The 22,156-nt window shown below is 37.3% G+C and overlaps 1 protein-coding gene across 1 annotated transcript in view; it reads right to left on the bottom strand.

Moving 5' to 3' along the window:
• Nucleotides 1–22,156, bottom strand: part of tsnare1 (T-SNARE Domain Containing 1) — a 178,196-nt gene that overhangs the window by 45,017 nt on the left and 111,023 nt on the right. The window contains exons 8-9 of the mRNA XM_062992089.1: nucleotides 19,099–19,171; nucleotides 2,897–2,979 (exon numbers count right to left, since the gene is read on the bottom strand). Of these exons, the coding sequence (XP_062848159.1) occupies nucleotides 2,897–2,979; nucleotides 19,099–19,171 (156 nt within the window). The remainder of the gene's footprint in view (nucleotides 1–2,896; nucleotides 2,980–19,098; nucleotides 19,172–22,156) is intronic.

The following is a 22,156-nucleotide window of genomic DNA, read 5'->3' as shown; positions in this document are numbered from 1 at the left end:
GCCATGTTTATTTTTCTGTGAGAGAAAGAGAGAAGATTTCGAACAGCCTCCTTCTCGGGAGCGCGCACAGGATGACGTAAAATGCGTCTATGTAGAGAGCTCCCTAGCTTTTCGAACACACCCTTTATGTTGAATTGCACTAGATGTTTGCTTGTTTACAGTGTTTGATTACTGATTGTATTGTACCAATGTATTCGTTTATTCTCAGGTTCTTCTTCCGCTGCTAGATTTTGAATTACTGTTTACACTACAAATTTAAAAAATAAGATTGATTACTGTTTGTGTAACTACTTCAGTTTCAGCTGATACATTTAATTTATTTTAAAATATTTTAAGAAGTTTGCCTTTTTTATTTTGAATTTGAATGCTGTGCCAAGGTCCTGCACAATTGTTTATTATTTTATTGACAAATAAATAGCAGTTCAGTACATTTATATCTGTGTTAATTATATTTTGTTTTGCAAACTTAGCAATGTTTAAGTCGATCCTGATGCCTTAAGTCTTTCCCACATGATAAAGTATACGGTTTATTAATTTAACAATGGTATCGGATCGGTATCGGGTATTGACCGATATGCAAAGTATATGTATCGGATCGGTATCGGAACTGAAAAAGTTGGATCGGTGCATCCATACTACATAGTGCACTAGATTGTGTATCAGATCGCGGATTTATGTTCCCTACACAGTGCGCCAGATTGTGTATCAGATCGCGGATTTATGTTCCCTACACAGTGCGCTAGATTGTGTATCAGATAACGGATTTAAAACGCGATCGGGAAAAAAGGCTGTGTAGCCTGCGTGCGCGTTTGTGTGCATAAAGCTTGTCGTTACTGGCAACACGTCAGCGAAGTAATACTGTTGTGGTGTGAAAAGGCCGTGCTGTTATCACGAATATCAGCACAGTTAGAACGCTTCTCAACCAATCAGATTGTAAGGTCGGAACTAACTGTTGTATAAAACCACAGTATTTTACAATGAAATAAAAACAAAAACATAAAAAATGGGGCTAAGAAGCAATAAATACATGAAAAATGTCATTTTAAAGTAAAATATTTTTTCATTCTTTTACTATTATTTTTATTGTTGTTGTTATCATGTTCTTATTGTTGTTGTTTTGTTGTTGTTTTGACGATTATTATTATTGTTGTCATTATTGTTGTTATTCTTATTATTGTTGTTTTGTTGTTGCTGATATGGTTATTATTATTATTATTATTATTATTATTATTGTTGTTGTAGTTATTCTCATTATTATTGTTGCTGTTATGGTTATTATTATTATTATTATTATTATTTTTGTTGTTTTGTTGTTGATATTATTATTAGTATTGTTGTTGTTACTGTTATTATTGTTATTATTACTGTTGTTCTAGTTGTTGTTGTTGCTGCTATTATTATTATTATTGTTGTTGCTTCTATTATTATTATTATGATTATTGTTGTTGTTGCTTCTATTATTATTATTGTTGTTGTTTGGTTGTTGTTGCTTTTATTATTATTATTATTATTGTTGTTTTGTTGTTTGGTTGTTGTTGCTTTTATTATTATTATTCTTATTATTGTTGTTGTTTGGTTGTTGTTGCTTTTATTATTATTATTGTTGTTGTTGTTGTTTGGTTGTTGTTGCTTTTATTATTATTATTATTATTGTTGTTCTTTGGTTGTTGTTGCTTTAATTATTATTATTATTATTATTATTATTGTTGTTGGTGTGGTTGTTGCTGCTGCTGCTGTTGGTTTGGTAATTATTTATTCTTTAAATAATTTATTTATATTTATTTCATATTTATCATTATTTTCTTTCATTAATTTTAAAGCTCAACAATTTCTGATATTTTGGCGATTACTACAAAGCCTTGTTTTATTTCATTTTCTTAAACCTTTTATTTACTGACAAAAGCACAGAAAAGATTTCCAATGTTTTCACTGATCAACTATATTTTGTAATTAAAAACAAATGTATAATTTGACGCCTGCAACACATTAAAACAAAGATCAGACAATGGCATTTTATTACTGTGTTATATCACACTTCCTATTAATTACACTTTGTAATGGTTTGGGAACTAAGTATACTAATTGTTACAGTGGAATTTTTGCCCATTCTTGCTTGATACAATTGATTCAGTTGCTCAACCGCCTATGATCACCATGGTCCGATTCACCTCTTCATGATACATCCTGCCTTTTCAACTGAACTGCAGGCGGTCCAGTCAAGCACTGTGTATATAAAGCCACTCTATTATAGCATGGGCAGAATGAGGCTTGGCATTGCCCTGCTAAAATAACCATGGTTGCCCTGTGACACCTGTCTTGATGGCAGCACGTCTCTCTAAAATCAAAATATATGCCCTCTTTGTCAATGGTACCTTCTTCTATTCTGAAACACTAATAGACAGATATTGCCTTTGAATGTTTTGCTGATAACAGTCTGCATGGTCTTTTTCGTCTTTGTCACAGAGACCTTAACCTTTTTTTTTTTTGGTCAGAACTAATCTGACCACACACACACACATGCACATGTCTACTGCGTTTTGGTTCATCTGAGATGAGCCCAAACCCAGAGAACTCAGCTGTGCTTCTGCTTACATTTAGCTGCAGCTTTAGCATCACCCTAATTTACGACACAAATGAGAAAATTTTGGTCTTACTAGCAATGGTTATCAAATAGTGGAATACAATTCAAATGGTCTGGGATTCTTACTTACCAACCAAACTATATTTACAACAATTAAACAAGTCAACCTTCAAATTAAACAGAACTGTTTACATGAAATTAGATGCTGCTTACATTTAAAGAGACATTAATTAAAATATTATATTAAGAAGTACACAATCTAACCACTGTTCTGACACTCAATGAACAAACTGAAACTTCATTCTGAATGCTTACCTGATGCTGACTGGCCTTTGCAAGCTCCTGGTTTGCTGACTCCACATGTGAGGAGGTGGTCTGAATGTAGTCCTCGATGCTGTCTGAAAAGAGGACAACAGAATCACCATCACTAATACAAATACCATCGTTTTACTGTATCACAAGCTTTATACTATGGTTGTATGTATGTGGTTGTTCATTTTGACCACGTTTCTGTCTTGCACTGCTCAGTTTGGTCTTTTAGAACGTTTGATTTTCCATGCACGTCCACAAATCCCTACGGCCCTTTAGAATCACTCACACACTTTTCTGGAAGAGTAGATACTATAATGGCATACCTCTACACAAAACACTCCTTTTAAATATCAAGGCTGTCCTTCACAAGCTGTGCACACACTCGAGTTCTCGGGAAAAGAAGAAGAGTAATAACACTTAAAGAACTGGTGATCTTATACTGACGGAGGTCAATCTCACAAAACATGGCTGTTCTCACCTCTATACAGCTTGAGCAGGGTTAAGCATCAAGATAATACAAGTATTAATATATATTTTAAAGGTTATTTAGAATATTGTGACAGTGACCCAACACGAGAATCAAATTCAGACCCCCAGGACCCAAAGTGCGTTCTCCATTTTTTCAAGCTGCACCAACACCAGCATTTAGCAGATGTTTTTATCCAAAGCAACTTAATATTATTTCAGAATACAATCCAAGCAGTGAAAAAGTTAAGAGCCTTGATCAAGGGCCCAACAGTGATAGCCTGTTATTGGAGGGGTTTAAAACCAGCGTTTTTTCCAATCACTAGTCCAGTAGCTTAACCACCAAGGTACACTTGCTTACCTTTATACTGTATTTTAAACAGGTTACTGTCATTTTATACATTTTAACAAAATATGTAATGGGGGAGGGGGTAGTTAGAGCTGATAGTTAGGTGTCCACACTGATTTCACCATAAAGTGTGCTACAGTAAGAAAATCAGAGCTTGGTCAGCTCATAAATTTGAATCTCAGCAGGGCTACTGACCTTGCCGAGCGTCCAACAAGCACAGTTGTACTGCCGCTGCAATATGTGATCTACAGGATCTACAAGTCTTGGTGTCGGCACGTGTGGGGGCCGAGCAACATGGAGCAGAGCATGATTGGGAATCCACCAATGGCAGGTAATAATATGCTGGCAACTGTGTGTTTTGTAGGGGTGCATAAAGTCTGCAGATCTCCTTGTATAGAATGAAGGTGGTGCGAGTAGCAGTGGATGTACAGTACAGTACAATAAATAAATTACTTAATAAATACTTAACTAAATAAAATAAGTAACTAAAATAAATAAATAAATTATTAAATACTTAACTTAATAAAATTAGTAACTAAAATAAATAAATAAATAAAAACAAAACTAAAATAAATAAATAAATAAGGCAGTTAAAGCCTAGCGTACTGGACTAATAATCGAAAAGTTTTTAGCCTCACCTGTGCCAGTGCCTAAACTGTTACCATAAATGTGGCTAGCATAAAATTTATTTTAGCAAAGCATGTGACTGAAGCACTCGAAAGCTAAATCACTCGACTCGGGTCCACACATTTTGGCTACATAGTGTATATAATTAAAGCAAATTACAAGTCTTTCCTTTCCTGACATCTCAAAGCCATGAGTTAAAATCTCAGCTCTGTTATTGACAGACCAAAGGACAATGATTGACTCATCTGCAAGGAAGGAAGAAAGTCGTAAAGTGATGCAATTGTGACCTCTGCTGGCTGATCGATGGCACCTGCACAATGAGACAAGGGATACTGTAGATCAGTGCTTGACCCTTTGTACGCAATACTGATTAAATGAATTTGTCTCGTGCAGGTGAAACAGACTAGAGACTAGAGGTGAGATACAATCGGCCAATTCAATATGACTAGATTTGGGAGAAAATTGCAAAGTAGACAAAGCAAAGTAAAAAATTAATAAATAAAATACATTAAAAAAAAATAATATATATATATATATTTTATCTATACCTTTCACCTGAAATGAATGTGCATGTCATGTTCCATCAAGGGGGTAACTTAATTTTTTACCTTGCTTTCCCATGCAAATTACCTGTACCAAAAACTATTTGTAAGAACAAAGTACATTGAGCAGTCATCTCCAAAACTGGTAACTTAAACCATTTAAAGTCGTTATATAGTCATTATATAAAACACAGGTTGAGTTATTTATTCACAACAACTATAAGTATGTTTGAAGCAGAGAGGGTACGTTATTAAAACCCAACAATGCTGTACCTACTGTCAAGCATGGTGGTCACAGTATTATGCTCCGGAACTGTTTGGTTCCAAGATGACAATGACTTCACACACACACACACACACACACACACACACACACACACACACACACACACACACACACACACACACACACACACACACACACACACACACACACACACACACACACACACACACACACACACACACACACACACACACACACACACACACACACACACACACACACACACACACACACACACATCAAAGCTGGTTGAAAAAGCTCAATCAAATTAAAATGAATTTCCTAAGTTGTGAAAACACAGATGTTTATTAGCTTTGAATAATCCAAATGAGATGTCTTGTACCAATGCACATGCACTTATTCTACCAAGTGAGAACACTGATTCAAATGCAAACTCAATTCCCTTCCCAATTAAAAACAAACGTGTGGTTCAGCACACACGAGAGCATGACTACAGCAGAACAGAGCTACGGCAGTCACAGCGGGGTTAAAGCGGACCAGACTTGGCACCACCAAACACCGCAGACTTCACCTCTGCCTAGCTGCTAGAACTAATGAGGTTTTGTTTATCTTCCGCTGATTTGATTTGGTTGTGTTTGCTGTTTCCTGAGGAGATGCTGCCAAGGGCGGGGACGGGGAGTCGAATCTCAAAATGAATTCAAAATCTAAAATGAATCATTTTTAGTCTTTAGTTAAATGTTCAAATTAGAAATGATTCAGTTATGTTCAGACAGGATTAGTTTCATAAGGGGACCTGAGGTTAATCCATCTCTTCCAGATGCTGCTTTCTGATTGTACTGGCAACTCGGTTGGTGGTGTTTTTATGTCTTTCCAAAGAAGTTACTGAATTATTTGCTATACTTTAATGAACCATGATACCGACTTTCCCTATGGGATTAATAAAGTTATCTGTCTGTCGGTCTGTCTGTCTGTCTGTGATCTTATTATTTCAGTTCTGTCTGCATAGTTGTTGCTTTTTCTTTGATAACTACTATTTTTTGTATTAAAAACACTTTTAGGAGAGGTGCTGGAGTTTCCCCCTTGATATCAAGGTTGCCCTTTACAACAACTTGTGTAACTCAGCACTTTAGTTTCTTTAGATGTCAGCCAATCAATGAGTGGGATGTCATAAGCCTGGAGATTAGAAATGGCCAATAAGAAGGCAAGAAAAACCGATGGGGGTATATAAAAATTTTTAAAGATCACTATACTGTCAGAAGTATGTGGACACCTGACCATAAGCTTGGTGAAACCTCCATCTCAAAAACCAAAAGTGTTAATATAATGTTGGTCTTTCATTTTGAAGCTGTAGCAGCCTCCAATTTTCTGGAAAGACTCTTAAGTTCTAATGTGAGTAGTGCCTTTTTTAGTGTGGATTTGTGTATAATTGCTCTTACTGTGGTTCTCTGTAGTCTTAGCAGTCTTGTATATATGTATATGTATATGTATATATATATATATATAAATATATATATATATATATATATATATATAAATATATATATATATATATATATATATATATATATATATATATATATATATATATATAAATAAATATATATATATATATACAGTATATACTGTATATATATATATATATATATATACTGATCAGCCATAACAAACCACCTCCTTGTTTCTATTGTTTCTACACTCACTGTAAATTTGATCAGCTACAATTACCATATAGGAGCACGTTGTAGTTCTACAATTACTGACTGTAGTCCATCTATTTCTCTGCATGCTTTTTTAGCCTGCTTTCACCCTGTTCGTCAATGGTCAGGACCCCCACAGGACCACAACAGAGTAGGTATTATTTAGCTGGTGGATCATTATCAGCACTGCAGTGACAATGACATGGTGGTGGTATGTTAGTGTGTGTTATGCTGGTAGGAGTGGATCAGACACAGCAGCGCTGCTGGAGTTTTTAAATACTGACTCCTCTCACTGTCCACTCTATTAGACACTCCTACCTTGTTGGTCCACCTTGTAGATGTAAAGTCAGAGACGATCGCTCATCTATTGCTGCTGTTTGAGTTGGTCATCTTCTACACCTTCATCAGTGGTCACAGGACGCTGCCCATGGGGCGCTGTTGGCTGGATATATTTTTTGGTTGGTGGACTATTCTCAGTCCAGCAGTGACAGTGAGGTGTTTAAAAACTCCATCAGCATTGCTGTGTCTGATCCACTCATACCAGCACAACACACACTAACACACCACCACCATGTCAGTGTCACTGCAGTGCTGAGAATGATCCACCACCCAAATAATACCTGCTCTATATTGGTCCAGGACAGGGTGGAAAACAGGCTAAAAGTGTATGTATTTAATATTTGGGTAAAATATTTAAAGTTCACTCTATCAGAGAGAACACTGTTTAGTCGGCAGACTAGAGCTGTGTCTCAATCTGCTCAAAAAAACATGCGGTGTGTTCAAGATAGTACCTTTGCCATTAGTCTAGTCTATTGGTCAAACTATTCAGTATTTATTATGGTATTTGGGACACAACAGCTCTGATAGAGGGTTCCATGCTGATTTATACAGTGAAATATGTTGTCATACATGCCAGTAGGAATTTGTGCCAGTCTGTAATGTGTATATAGGTAAGCAATGACCAGAATGACCCTCTCAGCTTGACTACTACCTCCAGTCCGCGTTCAGATTACTGATCTATCACCCATGACCAATTACCGTAGCAGTTAAAAGCAGGAAAAGAATGAAGAATGATGCACTTAGTAGCACGAAAAGAAAATGACACATCATGCTGTCACATAATCAATCAATATTTCAATAAGCGAGAGAGCAGAACAATGTGTGGGACTGATAAATCACCAGACATGTGATATGAAGACCCTGCAGGGTAGTTGACATCTCAGTAGTGTTAGCTTGAGTGCTATGGGTTATTAGGTTGAAGTATGATATTGGGAATAGCACACAAAGTTAAACGAACCTTGTGGTCACAAAGGGCCATGGCTTACACTATTGTGAGCACTGTATTAGACCACATTTATTACACTAGTCTAAAGAAAAAACACATAAGCTTTCTATCACATTATTTTGTTACTATCTTTGCTAAAACATATACAGTATATTGCATATATAAAAAAGATTTTAATGAGCCAGATTTTTCCTTTCAGTACCTAACCGACAACTGTACACAGGTAGCATCAAATGGTCTGAATGTTCCAAAACATAAACAGTGTTCGAAACATTTTTGGTAATGCTGGATAGATAACAAGTAATAATAATAATAATAATAATAATAATAATAATAATAATAATAATAATAATAAATAAATGAATTAAGGGAGCATTCTTGGTTTCTTCCCCATTTGTGGTTAATTGCTCCCACTGTGGTTCACACCAATGGCTCTGTAACTCTTTCCAGACTGGTGGATTTTAATGCCTTTGTTTTACATCTGTATTTAAATCTCCTTAGAACGTGGCATTATATGCTGCTTTTTGAGACGTTTTAGCTTGGTTCACATTGCCAGGTAGGTTTTATTTAAGCGATGTTTAGATTTAACATGTCTGGCAGTAATCATGCCTGGGTGTGGCTATTAAAACTAAACCCAATCCCCATTTGTGGTTTTGACAATGGCTTTTACATGGTCATTATGGACAGTGGTAGTCTAGATGGTAGAGCTGTGGGTTACTAACTAGAAGGCTGTGAGTTTGAATCCCTGCTCTGCCATGCAGCCACTGTTGTGCCCTTGAGCAAGGCTCTTTACCCTCAGCTTTAGGGACGCTGTACAATAGCTGCCCCCTGCACTCTGACCCCAGTTTCCAAACAACCTGGGACTTATGGAAAAAAATTATTTCATTGTACTGTACGCATGTATATGTATATATGACAAATAAAGGCATTTCAACTGGCATGGATTATCCGTTTTTCAAATGCAGTAGCAGGTACCAAGCTTAATAATTTCATCAACTAAGACAAATGTTCACAAAGACACCAATTATGGGAGGAAAAAAAACTTACAGTAAATGCTTTATGCTTTTTTGAGCACCACAATCTCAGTTCATTCAGGAACCACGTCTTTAGATGAGTCAGCTTCTTACACTCATACACACCCGCAAACACACTAAGCAAACAGCTTAATACAAGGCAAAAATAATTAACAAATGACTGATTAGAAAAGCACCAAGCCGAGTCATAAAACAAACACCTAATTGGCTTAAAAGTTGGTGCAGGGAAAGGTCTGCAGAGCTGCATCACCTTTTCATTCAGTTAATAAGCACGATGCATGAGGCGGATTGGCCTTTCAGCAGTAGCGCCAGAGCAAAGACCATGTCAAATGCGCACACACACACACACACTGTTGCAGTTCAGCACGACCTCTGATTCAGAACTGTAAAACATTCCTCATAAACAAATACCAATAAAGAGTTTTTTTTTAGCTAACAAAGCCACTAAATTGACCGATTACAGGCTGCTCATGTGCTTCCCAGCCAATCAACACCATTGTTCACGCGACTTAAAAGGACATGGTGGTCCAGTGTTGAGAAAGTCAAAAGTTCAGAAAGGTGTAAATGAATCAGCTTAGGTTGATTTACCTAATAAATGAGCATGAGCAGTCCAAGAACATGGTAATAAAACACTTCAATTTTTACCACAACAAAAAAAAGCTCACATGGCAATAATAAAAAAAGATAAATTTGTAAGAGTAAATTATGTATTTATGTTAATTATAAAACTCTAATTTAAACATAATTTACCTGGATTTATTTTTCTTTCTAAAATCAGATTTAATTTAAAATTTAAAAAAGGCAGTAAACCACATGATTAAAAAAATGTGTTTGTAATTTTACATACAAGAATGGGACATCACTCAGGTTCATGTGTGTGAAGGCAGACGAGCGAATACTTTTGGCAATATAGTGTATCTTTAAGTGAGAATGTTACATGCACTTTAAGTACTGGTAAAGCTGTAGTTTAGTCACATATTATGAAAAAATTGGTAAAAAAAAAAAAATAAATAAAAAAATACATAAAAATTTCTACTTGAGAGGTTTTCAAATTCTGTTACATATACACAGTAAAGTCACATTATTATGGCCACCAGCTAATATCCAGAGTAACCGCAATGTGCAGCACGGACAGCAGGTAGACGGGGTGGGAGTGACTCAATAAGGTCCTGGTAGGTTGTCACAGGTATCTGGAGCCATGCTGACTGCAGTGCATCCCACACCTGCTGGAGGGGGAGGATCCATAGGGGGAACACAACGATCAAGGTTCCACAGATGCTCAATTAGGTTCAAGTCTGGGGAATTAGGGGGGCAGGGTAGTACTTGAAAGTCTTGGTCATGCTCTTCCAACCAGTGTTGGACATTTCTAGCCACGTGACATGTCGCATTGTCATTCTGGAAGATCCCATCTGCCATCCCATGACACCAACAAGGGATGTGTGTGCAGACAGCCTACCACACACCTTATATACCCACCAAACCAGCTCATGAAACATGACTTTCTTCATGAGCTATGCGCTGCTGCCGTCGAAAGTAGAAAGTGATCATAAAAATGTGACTCGACTGTGTAGCATATGCTTTCACTTTTACTCTAAATGAACACTGAGCACAAGATTACTTATTCTGGTAAAACTCTCATCATTTGAGTCCTTGTGGAATGCGTAAACTAACTTCCAGGTTTAGTTTCTTCAAAGATTTCCTTTAGGCAAGGTCAGTGACTAATTAACAGCTCATTAAGTGTTTCCAATATTCAAATTGTTTCTCAACACTTGCTACAGGCAGTCATGCTATTAAATTAAAATTAATAACAACAACACATTACACTTTGTGCCTGTTCATCAAAAGTTGCCCAGTTAGATTTTTCTAGTCTCTTTTTTAGTATGAGTCTAATAATTAGTCAAGCTCATGATTTGTATTTAAATGAGAAGCCAAAATCCAGACAGAAACATCTTTATGCACGAAAAAGTGTGATTCCCAACCGACTAAATCATTTCTGCATAAGCTGACAAGCCTATTAGTTACAGAACAAGTTTGGAATTACTGGATCTCGGATTACAGAAGACACATGCTAACTAGGGCTACCTTTCCCACGCTGTATTTGTTAACCATGGTTTATTAATAAATAAATAAATAAATAAATAAATGAATAAATGAACAACTGATACAAGTCCCCCTAAGTGTTGGAATTCGGCAAAAATCCAACCAAAAGCTAAACAGGCAATGATGACAAAAGTGAAAACAGCCAATACAATGTTAGATCTTGCAAAACATTACACAGATTTCCAGGCATCACAAAAGTCAAGCCATTTGTCCCAGTTAAAACAACATGACTGTTACATACAAACCCCATTTCCGGAAAAGCCGTAAACGAAGAAGAACGTGTGATTTCTTAATTCATTTAAAATGTGATGCCTGTAACACACTTCAAATAAGTTGGAACTGTGTTACATCACCTTTCCTATTAATGAGAATTTTTAATGGTTTAGGAACTGAGAGCACTAACTGTTGCAGTTTTGCAAAAGGATTTTTTGCCCATTCTTGCGTGATATGATTTGATCAGCATTGACTTATCAGTCTCTATCTATTTTATCAGCTCCACTTACCATATAGAAGCACTTTTAGTTCTACAATTACTGACTGTAGTCCATCTGTTTCTCAACATATATTTTTAGCCTGCTTTCACCCTGTTCTTCAATGGTCAGGACCCCCACAGGACCACCACAGAGCAGGTATTATTTAGGTGGTGGTTGATTCTCAGCACTGCAGTAACGATGACATGGTGGTGGTGTGTTAGTGTGTGTTGTGCTGTAGGAGTGGATCAGATGCAGCAGCGCTGCTGGAGTTTTTAAATACTGTGTCCACTTACTGTCCAATCTATTAGACACTCCTACCTAGTTGGTCCACCTTGTTAATGTAAAGTCAGAGATGATCGCTCATCTATTGCTGCTGTTTTAGTTGGTCATCTTCTAGACCTTCATCAGTGATCACAGGATGCTGCCCACTGGCGCTGCTGGCTGGATATTTTTGGTTGGTGGACTATTCTCAGTCCAGCAGTGACAGTGAGGTGTTTAAAAACCCCAGCAGCGCTGCTGTGTCTTATCCACTCATACCAGCACAACACCACCACCCAAATAATACCTACTCTGTGGTGGTCCTGGGAGAGTCCTGACCATTGAAGAACAGCGTGAAAGGGGGCTAACAAAGCATGCAGAGAAACAGATGGACTACAGTCAGTAATTGCAGAACTACAAAGTGCTTCTATATGGTAAGTGGAGCTGATAAAATGGACAGTGAGTGTAGAAACAAGGAGGTGGTTTTAATGTTATGGCTGATCGGTGTATATAATATGACTGAATACAGTCTGAGCAACTGAGGGTTAAGGACTTTGCTTATGGGCCCAACAGCGGCAACTTGGCAGTGCTGAAGCCTAAACTGGCAACCTTGAGTTCCCAGTACCTTAATCGTTGAGCTAACACTGAGAGTTGTCTTTCCAAAATGCTGGTGGCTGTCAAAACAGCTGGATATACGCCAGGTCCTCTAATAAAACCCATACTGACATTCTGAAACCTGCTTTAATAGGAACAAATGACAAAATATCTGATTGATTGGATCTGACTGGTCAATCACCTGGTCTCCCTCTTGATTACATCTTTTATTACATATTTTCTCTCCCTAAAATCATTTATTTTTATTTAAAGAGAAACTGTCACATTTGGATTTTTTAATATCAAAAAAGAAAGTTTACCACTAAAGCTTTGAAGCACAGTAAAAATCAACTGTATTTGGTACGATCCGTTTTCACTAAAACATTCTTGATCTCCTAGTTTATGCTTCTACATTGATTTTTGGGAGCTGAATCAGAGACTATAGTCTCACTGTATGATACAGACAGTGATGGCATTGGTCAGGTGTTTACTGTCTTTTTATTCGCAAATGAAGAAAACTGATGGATATTTTACACACACACACACAAACACAATTTACTACCACATATGTATAGCGGTTCTCCTTTATAGCAGTGGTCCTGGGCGGCATGGTGGCTAAGTGGGTAGCACTGTCGCCTCACAGCAAGAAGGTCCTGGGTGCGATACAAAGGTGGGGTGGTCTGGGTCCTTTCTGTGTGGAGTTTGGGTGCTCTGGTTTCCTCCCACAGTCCAAAGACATGCAAATGATGTCAATTGGAGATACAAAATTGTCCAAGACTGTGTTTGATATAACCTTGTGTAATGAGTAACTACCGTTCCTGTCATAAATGTAACCAAAGTGTAAAACATGACGTTAAAATCCTAATAAACAAACAAACAAACAAAGCAGTGGTCCCCAACCACTGGGCCACGAACAGGGTCATTTATTTTTTGCAGTGAAGGCAATCAAAACAAATGTACAGAGTAGACTGTATATAAGGAACACACTGTGTAAGGGTGTTATTGTCTCCTATCACCCCTAGGTGGGAGAATCTCGTTGCAGTGAAAAAAGCTCAGGGTTCCCACTGATTTTTCATCATTGGTGAGTAGGACTGCTGCTTTATAGGACAAAGTTACTCAACACTAATAAATAAATAAATAAACTCAATTGGGAAGATAGCTTAAAATAGCCAGGCCATCTCAGTAGACTTTTTTTTACTTAAACCTTATCATTAATGTCAAATAGTCACCCTAAATGAGGTGTAGTGTAGTGGTGTTTGTTCTGTAGTTCCAGGTTGGCGAATAGGAGCTCAGGTCACTGTGTATGTGAAATGTGGCCAGTTCTCCTTGTGGTTTTCTTACATCTAACAAAAGTGTGTGGGTAGGTTGACAGGCCATAACCAAAATTCACATTAGATGTGAAATGTGATCTGTAAGCAAGTGTAGTAGCATGAGAGGGTTGTACCAGGATGGTACTCATTCCAGTACAAGCCTGACCAAAATGGATGAATGGATAAATAAATAAATAAATAAATAAATAAATGTCAATATTTATAATGATGTCAGAATTTAATATAAATTATGGAAATTATTTTTTTATGGAAAGTAAAGGCACAACCAGCTGCCACAAATCTGTCTTTAATAAATTAAATGTTACCGGAATATTCTTTTTTTTTTTCATTTTTATACACCTATGCCAGACTTCCTGCATGTAAAAAATAAAGAAAAAATAAAGAAAAATAAAAAAGCTGTCATGATTCCCTTACAGATGTGCAGTTAAATACTGTCTGACCATAACTGACCTTGAGTTTTAAACTTGATGGTCCTTTTCTTTTATTGGTCTAGACAATAAAACACTTGTTGAGTGTTCCAGAAGCATACATACAATACCAGACAGAATCAAAATCCAAATATCAAACTCCAAAAATCTAAATCCGAAGTGGCCCTGAACTACTTCACAGTCAGGAGTGGAAAAAGCGAAATGTGATCAGATAATTGAATCCATTGTTTAGTTTGGCTATTTCTCCAAAAATGGTTAACATGTCAGTAGAAGGCCTGTTGTCAGGTATACATGTATGAAGAAGTGTGTGTGTGTGTGTGTGTGTGTGTGTGTGTGTGTGTGTATGTGTGATGCCTCAGGAGATTATTATATAAAAATTAAAAGCTTGTACATAAATACACTATATAGCAAAAAGTATGCACACACCTTACTATTAACATGATGGACATTTGATTAAAAAACCACAGACATTATTCAATAAAAAGAGCATTCATGAGGTCAGGCAATGAAAGTTGGACAAGAAAGCATATCACGCGCTTGCACATGATGTTTCAATTCATCCCGAATGTGTGCAGTGAGATTAAGGTTAAGATTCTGTACAGGCTACTAAATTCCCTCCATACCAGAATAATTAAAGTGTGTCTATAGACCTTGTTTTGTGCACAGAGGTGCAGTCATGCTGAAAAACTTTGTAGCCACAGAGTGTATAATTATATTGTAGAAGTCATGTAATATATTTGTTAGCAATAGGCTTGGCTGAAGCACATGAACTCAATAATTAGAAAGGGTGTTGCTATTTCCAGGAGTATTTTTAACCATGTTTTTTGTAATTTAATTTAGGAATTTATGTACTTCTGTCGCCTTTGCTTATTGAAACAAAGTCATTTAGAGTAGAATGTTGAGGAAAAACAGAGAACGAATAGAAATTGAACTGTAGCTGGTTTAAAAAGGCCAACAACACTTTATAGCCTGGTTTATTGCACCCTCACCTCATGATAACCAGACGCAAGTCAAGACATTTACAGCTATATCAATCTTCTCCCATCCAAAGCGTCTAATTGCATTTTCCTGTATGGAATTTAAATGTACAAAATTTGGGACGGCTTTTTTTCCCCTTTCACGGAAAGATTTATATTGTTTCTAATTTTTTCTGTACGAGCATTACAGTATTTATTAATAATAATAATAATAATAATAATAAGTTGGACTTATATAGCGCCTTTCACAATACCCAAGGACGCTTTACATGTACAGGACATATGAATACTAAAAGTAACTATCAAAGTCTCCTTGAAAAATGTTTCCCCCATACAGAAACAAAGTATGGGACACAGAGGATTAATTAAAACTGTAAGACAAAAGGACACTGTGATGGGTAAGTACCAATTAAAATACAAATGGATTAATCGTCCAATAGGGACAGCATTGTTTAATGTCTCTAAGGGGCTGGGCACATTCATCCAGCCTAATAATTTGATGTTGCAATTGAAAGAAATCTTATTAATGTTGGATTAGATTAAGTATGAATTATTTGTTTAATGGTAATGTTCCTGTATTTCTACACAGCTTCGGAACAAGAGTTTGCTCGAGTTTGTGTGTATGCACAAGTAGGGGTGGATTATGAAAAACATGGAAGAAACTGTGGGCATGGGATTCCTTATGAGGGAAACATGGAGAAAACCACTGCCAAAGAAAAGTGATGCTTACTATGACGAGATACAAAAATCTGGGATGTTGACTAAAAGAACATTAAATTATACTAGCCGCCAAACTAGGCAGTTGTAAAGCAATGGTGTGGGGGTACTTTGCTGTATCAAGACCTGGATGACTTAAATTGCCATAATTAAAAGTGCAATGAATCCCACTATATCAGTCATCTGTCCATAAGTAAAAGCTGAGGTATATTTGGTGTATTTTAACAGTACAATGATTTAAAATACACAAGCAAGTTCACCTCTGTACAGCTTAAAAATTACATTTTAAAATACCACTGAGGTAAAGGTTCGTAATTCTAGTAAAAGTGCAAACCCAAAAAGATTCTGTGGTGAGATCACAAATGAGGAGTTCATGCCCAAAAACCTAAAACTGTGGCTTTTTTAAAGCAGGCCATATTTAACTATAAATCTCAGCATCTTAGAGTTCAAATCTCAGCTCTGGTACCAGCAGGCTGGGCGCCCACACAGACAATGATTGGCTCGTCCGTCAGGTAGGGAGAGATTGTCAGAGAGGATTCCTTATAACTGTGTCAATTTCGAACCTCTGCTGGCTGATTGATAGCGCCTGCACAATGAGACGGGATATAATGAAGATCAGTGGTGACTCTACGCCACAGGTAAGTGAAAAGATGCAGTCGGCTACTGCACGTGTCAGAGGGGCTGTGTGTTACTCACGGCTCTCCTCAGTCAGGAGTGAATGTCAGCATCAAATCAAGTAATTAGATATGACTAAACTAGAAGTAAAATTGGGAGAAGCAGCTCTGCAAACTTCTAAGAGTCTTTCACATAAATGTAAAACACATATCAAATTACAAAACTTGTAGTTTCGCTGTTATAAGTTCATAAATCAATGGAGAAACAAATACTAAGAGTATTAGTTGTTAAATAAATATTGTTTTACAAAATGTGATTTGTCTTAGTGAAGTTCTCTATGTGTATAATCATACTTCATTTATTTATTAGGATTTTAATGTCATGTTTTACACGCTTTGGTTACATTCATGACAGAAACTCGTTACACAAGGTTTATTAGTTCACAAGTTTAATGTCAAGCACAGTCATGGACAATTTTGTATCTCCAATTTACCTCACCTGTATGTCTTTGGACTGTGGGAGGAAACCGGAGCTCCTGGAGGAAACCCATGCCGACACGGGAAGAACATGCAAACTCCACACAGAAAGGACCTGGACCACCCCACCTGGGAATCGAACCCAAGTCCTTCTTTCTGTGAGACGACAGTGCTACCCACTGAGCCACCGTGCTGCCCTAATCATATTTCATGATCCCCAAGTCCTTGTGTGATAAATATACAACAATAGTGTCAATTGGAAAGGGGGTAATTGCTTTTACATTATTGTGTTTGTTTTATTTTGTACTCACAGTAACTGTTTACAGTGCACAATTAATTTAATTAGTGTCTGCACTTTGCATTTGGCTTTCTTGTACACCCATCCCAGTCCTGTTAATATACTTCAATTTCTTCATTATTTCTTTTAATTATTAATTTGTCTTATTATTTTGTCATGTTTTTCCCTCATTCTTCTTCTTTCTACTCCTTTCCCTTATGGTCATTTCTTTCTATTTTCCTTTTCTTCCACTTCTCTTTGCACATGAGGCCAGTCTCAGAGAGTCAGGCAGTGATCTCCTCATTCCTCCACTTCTGTACAGGCACCTCGAGCTACTAACCAGGGTCCTTACACAGCGTCAAAGACTCCATCCAGAAGACTTAGTGGCCAATTTCTGTCTGCTGCAGGCACTTCCAGTTGCGTCTGTAGGGGGCAACCAGCCAACTAGTAGAAGAGCTGAGATTAAAACTCAGGAAGTTCAGAATCCCAATGCTGGTGCGCTAGAGGAATATCCCGCAGCGCCAACTGGATGCCCACCACTTCTTTCCTTACCTGTTGTTTTCTTTCCATTGTTTCACTTTTCCCCAATTACTTTTCTTGCTTCTTTTATTTTGTTTTCATCTCTCTGTCTCTTCTTCCTACCCATCATCCTCTCTTTCTACCATTTTTACATCTTGCAGTTGGTCCCATTGGTCCCCGAGCGCTCGGAGAGTGCTCGACCAGCCGCTCGGATCGAGTTGTTGAGTAGTTCACACATAGCAATTGAAAGCCGTGTTTCGATCGCCGAGTTGCTCCCGAGCCGGCAAATCTAGCGCCGACCAGTCAGCGAGCAAAAATCAGGGCAAAAATCGTGTAGTGTGAACTAGGCACTAGTGGCCAATTTCTGTCTGCTGCAGGCAGTTCCAGTTGCGTCTGTAGGGGGCATCCAGCCGACTAGTAAAAAAGATGACATTAACTCAAGTTCAGAATCCCAGTGCTGGTGTGCTATCCCGCAGCGCCAACTGGTTGCCTACCACTTCTTTCCATACTTCTTGTTTTCTTTCCATTGTTTCACTTTTCCCCCTTACTTTTCTTCCTTCTTTTATTTTGTTTTTATCTTTCTGTCTCTTCTTTCTACCCATCATCCTCCCTTTCTACCATTTTTACATCTTGCTTTTGGTCCCATAGTTTTCTTTTCTATTTTTTCTTCTTTCTGACATTTTGACCCAAGTTTCTCCAGTTTAGCAACATTGATCTTCTGCTCCAAACCTTTTCTGTTTAAGTCAAATTTCCCATTATAACCCAATACTTAAATAGTTAAGTCATTGAGTCATTATTAACTGTCAGTATGTCAATAAAGCAGGACGTTAGGACATTCACAGAGAATAGCAAAGGTCAATAAAAGGCTAACCAGTTAGCCTCCTCATTCCAGACGGCTAAACAAAAACAGCCACAAACCTGCATGGATCCAAATCTTACCTATTGTGTCCCCTTGTTCATGCGCTAGCGGAATATCCAGCAGTGCCACCTGGATGCCCCCCACTTCCCTCTTCACATGCTCTCGTCTTTCCATTGTTTTTTATTTTGTTTCCATCTTTCTGTCTTTTCTTTCTACCCATCATCCTCCCATTCTACCATTTTTACATCTTGCCTTTGGTCCTATGATTTTTTTTTCTTACTTCTGACACTTTGATCCAAGTTTCTCCAGTTAAACAACAGGGACCCAAATCTTACCTATTGTGTCCCCTTGTTCATGCACCATGCTGGCCAAGTCCTTCATGATCTGATTCACGTCCAGCATATCTCTCTGCAAGAAGACAAATGCTATTGGTTAGACCTGTAAAGACGACAACACACAAAAAAAGACAGACAATCGATTTATGCCAACACAAAGACTGAAAATGAAAATGTCAATATCAGATACAGTGATAAAAGACATTCTTCCAGATCAATAAGCAGTCTAGAGATAATAATTCAGTGCATAGTGGAGAGCAGAACCAAAAATAGTTCTTCTCTACTGTTTTCTCGTCTCGGTCTAAACACTTTGTTTTAGTCCAGGTTTAATGCAACATGCAGGCACACAAACTCTGGTTCGTCTATCTTGCCTTCACAGCTTCCCTCTGCTTCCATCCACAATCCATGTGACTGCAGCTGCGCCGGTGATGCTGTGGCCACTGAGCCATTCATCACAGGTGGCCATGATTGTTCCAGGAACTGGCACCTCTCCTAGCTCCTGGCAAATACCATCTGGCTGGAACCAAAATGGCCCCTGGCAAACCCCAGGCTGCTAAAGACTTTCTTGCTTTTGTTTTGACTAGCACAGTCAATCACACAGGAAGGGCTTGACAACATATTTATTTTATCTGCCGGGGCCATTTGGTTTACTTAGCTGCAGTAATGAAGAATAAAGAACTGTTTGACTAAGAAAGAAAAGAAGGGGTTCAAGTATATGCATAAGGTAAGAAGTAAAAAGAAATAGAGAAGGCAATACTGACACATTGATTTGTAGAATGCGCTGGTACTTTGTGCCACAATACCTAGGAAAAACCCTGCCAGCCCTGGAGGCTAATATATTCTGTCCTACATCCTTCATAGATCATATTCAGCTTACTCTGTTTAACATCCAATTGTTAAATCTGGCACATGGGAGCTGGGTAAAATACATCTTTTTCTTAACCCAGGTATTTGTCCTGATTTGCTGAGTTTAAACTGTATGGTCATGTAGAGTATATTTTTGTTCCCTGAAGTACAATGTATGTGGACATTATACATAACAGCAGTACCTTAACCCCAATTATTTCACATTCATTTCACATATTATATTTTATTGGTACACTACACACACTTTTTCCAGGTGACTTGTACTTTACTTTTACAATTTCAGCATTTAGCAGTCGCCTTTATCCAAAGCGACTTACATTACAGTTACAGTATACAGTCTGAGCAATTGTGGGTTGAGGGCCTTGCTCAAGGGCCCAAAAGCAGCAACCTAGCAGTGGTGGAGCTTGAACCAGCGGGAAAAAAAAAAAAAGAAAAGAAAAAAATTGACATATTGTAATATAATACATTAAAGATAATAAAAAAATCATATAAATTATCAACTTAATTAAAAGACAAGTGTTTACTTGGGTGGGCATGGATACATAGAAACGTATGTTTCATATGGTATTAAACAATCTGTCCCTCTGATTTGTTTTACATGCAATTTGTTGTCTGTATGTGCTGAGATATAAAAAATATATATAAAATATATAAAAAAGAAAAAAAAAACATAGAAAAGAAAAAAATAGAAAAAAAAGAAAAAAGAAAAAATAGAAAACAAAAGAAAAAAAAAACAAAGAAAAATAATCAGAACAGTTCCTGTTAATGGAAAAGGATGTACACTAAATTTTAATACAAGATAAAGACAACAGAAATAAACACAAAATGCAGCTTTTAAACGATTACTTAATTAATTAAATATAGATTCATAAAATAAGCTAAAAGAAAACTGGTATCAGCTTCAAAAAGCAGATAATTTTTCCATTATTCCAGCCAAATCTGTCTTCTTCCCGATGGACAAATAATATAATAAAATATCAAAAGAAATACGCACTTTACAATAATTTATTACAAAAATGGTAATGAAATGAAGGGTTGCCTTGGAAAACTAGGGGTTGCTGAAAATAGGGTTGCTGAGCACCTTTGTATTATGACATAGGTCACAGTGAGTAGATAGCGGAGTGTTTGAATAAATTTATTAGGTTAATAGTGAGAATATAAACACTGCAGCAGGGAGGACTGGGTCGCATACTGATGCATGTAAAGCTGCACATTCTGCTTAGCTGGAGGGATTGAAATGTCAGTTAAAATGAAAGCGTATCTGTTTCATGGCACGCTCCCTAAAACTCTTTATTTTGTTGGTGTGAATTGGCTTCAAAATGTTCTGTACAGTAGTGCACTAGTGTCCTTTTAGTAATAGAGCTCTTGGTGTAGTCCGTTTGTTATAGGAAGCAATATAGACTCCTTGTCACTTTACCAATGAATTTACTCGCTTAGATCAGATAAAATAGAAACAACAAAGTACAAAAGGTGTAGGAGCTGGACGACAAGTGCTTTACAGTCTCCAGTCCCAGGTAAAATATCATCAGGCCAGTGAATGATATCAGATGGGAGCTCTGTTTGTTCCTAACTCTGTCTATCTGGCTTCTGTCACTCATCCGTCTGTTGTTATTGTATGTCAGATTAAGGGGTTGGGGGGGGGGGCTTAGGACATGATGGTTCCCTTATTGTTTCGTTGGCCGCAAAATGTCAGTTTGAAAGCCAGATATCTGCTTCATCAGACAGTTTCACAAACACATGATTAAATGTTTGGGTCAGCTTCCATAACCACTTTTGTTGGAATTGAGATACTATCTGAATACAGATTTGAAGAACCTAAAAATGTCATCACATCATGAAAAAAGATTTGATTCCTGATTCTTTGATTTTTAAAGAAGGTTTTTCCTGAATAAATAATGAATGGGTGGTGTCGTGCAATGGATTGGCACCATGTATATGTATACATACACCGATCAGCCATAACATTGAAACCACCTCCTTGTTTCTACACTCACTGTCCATTTTATCAACTCCACTTACCATACAGAATCACTTTGTAATTCTACAATTACTGACTGTAGTCAATCTGTTTATTTACATACCTTTTAAGCCTGCTTTCACTCTATTCTCCAATGGTCAGGACCCCACAGGACCACCACAGAGCAGGTATTATTTGGGTGGTGGATCATTCTCAGCACTGCAGTGACATTGA

Source organism: Trichomycterus rosablanca, chromosome 3, assembly GCF_030014385.1.
Source record: "Trichomycterus rosablanca isolate fTriRos1 chromosome 3, fTriRos1.hap1, whole genome shotgun sequence".
NCBI lineage: Eukaryota > Metazoa > Chordata > Actinopteri > Siluriformes > Trichomycteridae > Trichomycterus > Trichomycterus rosablanca.
This window is presented reverse-complemented; position numbering and strand designations above follow the sequence as displayed.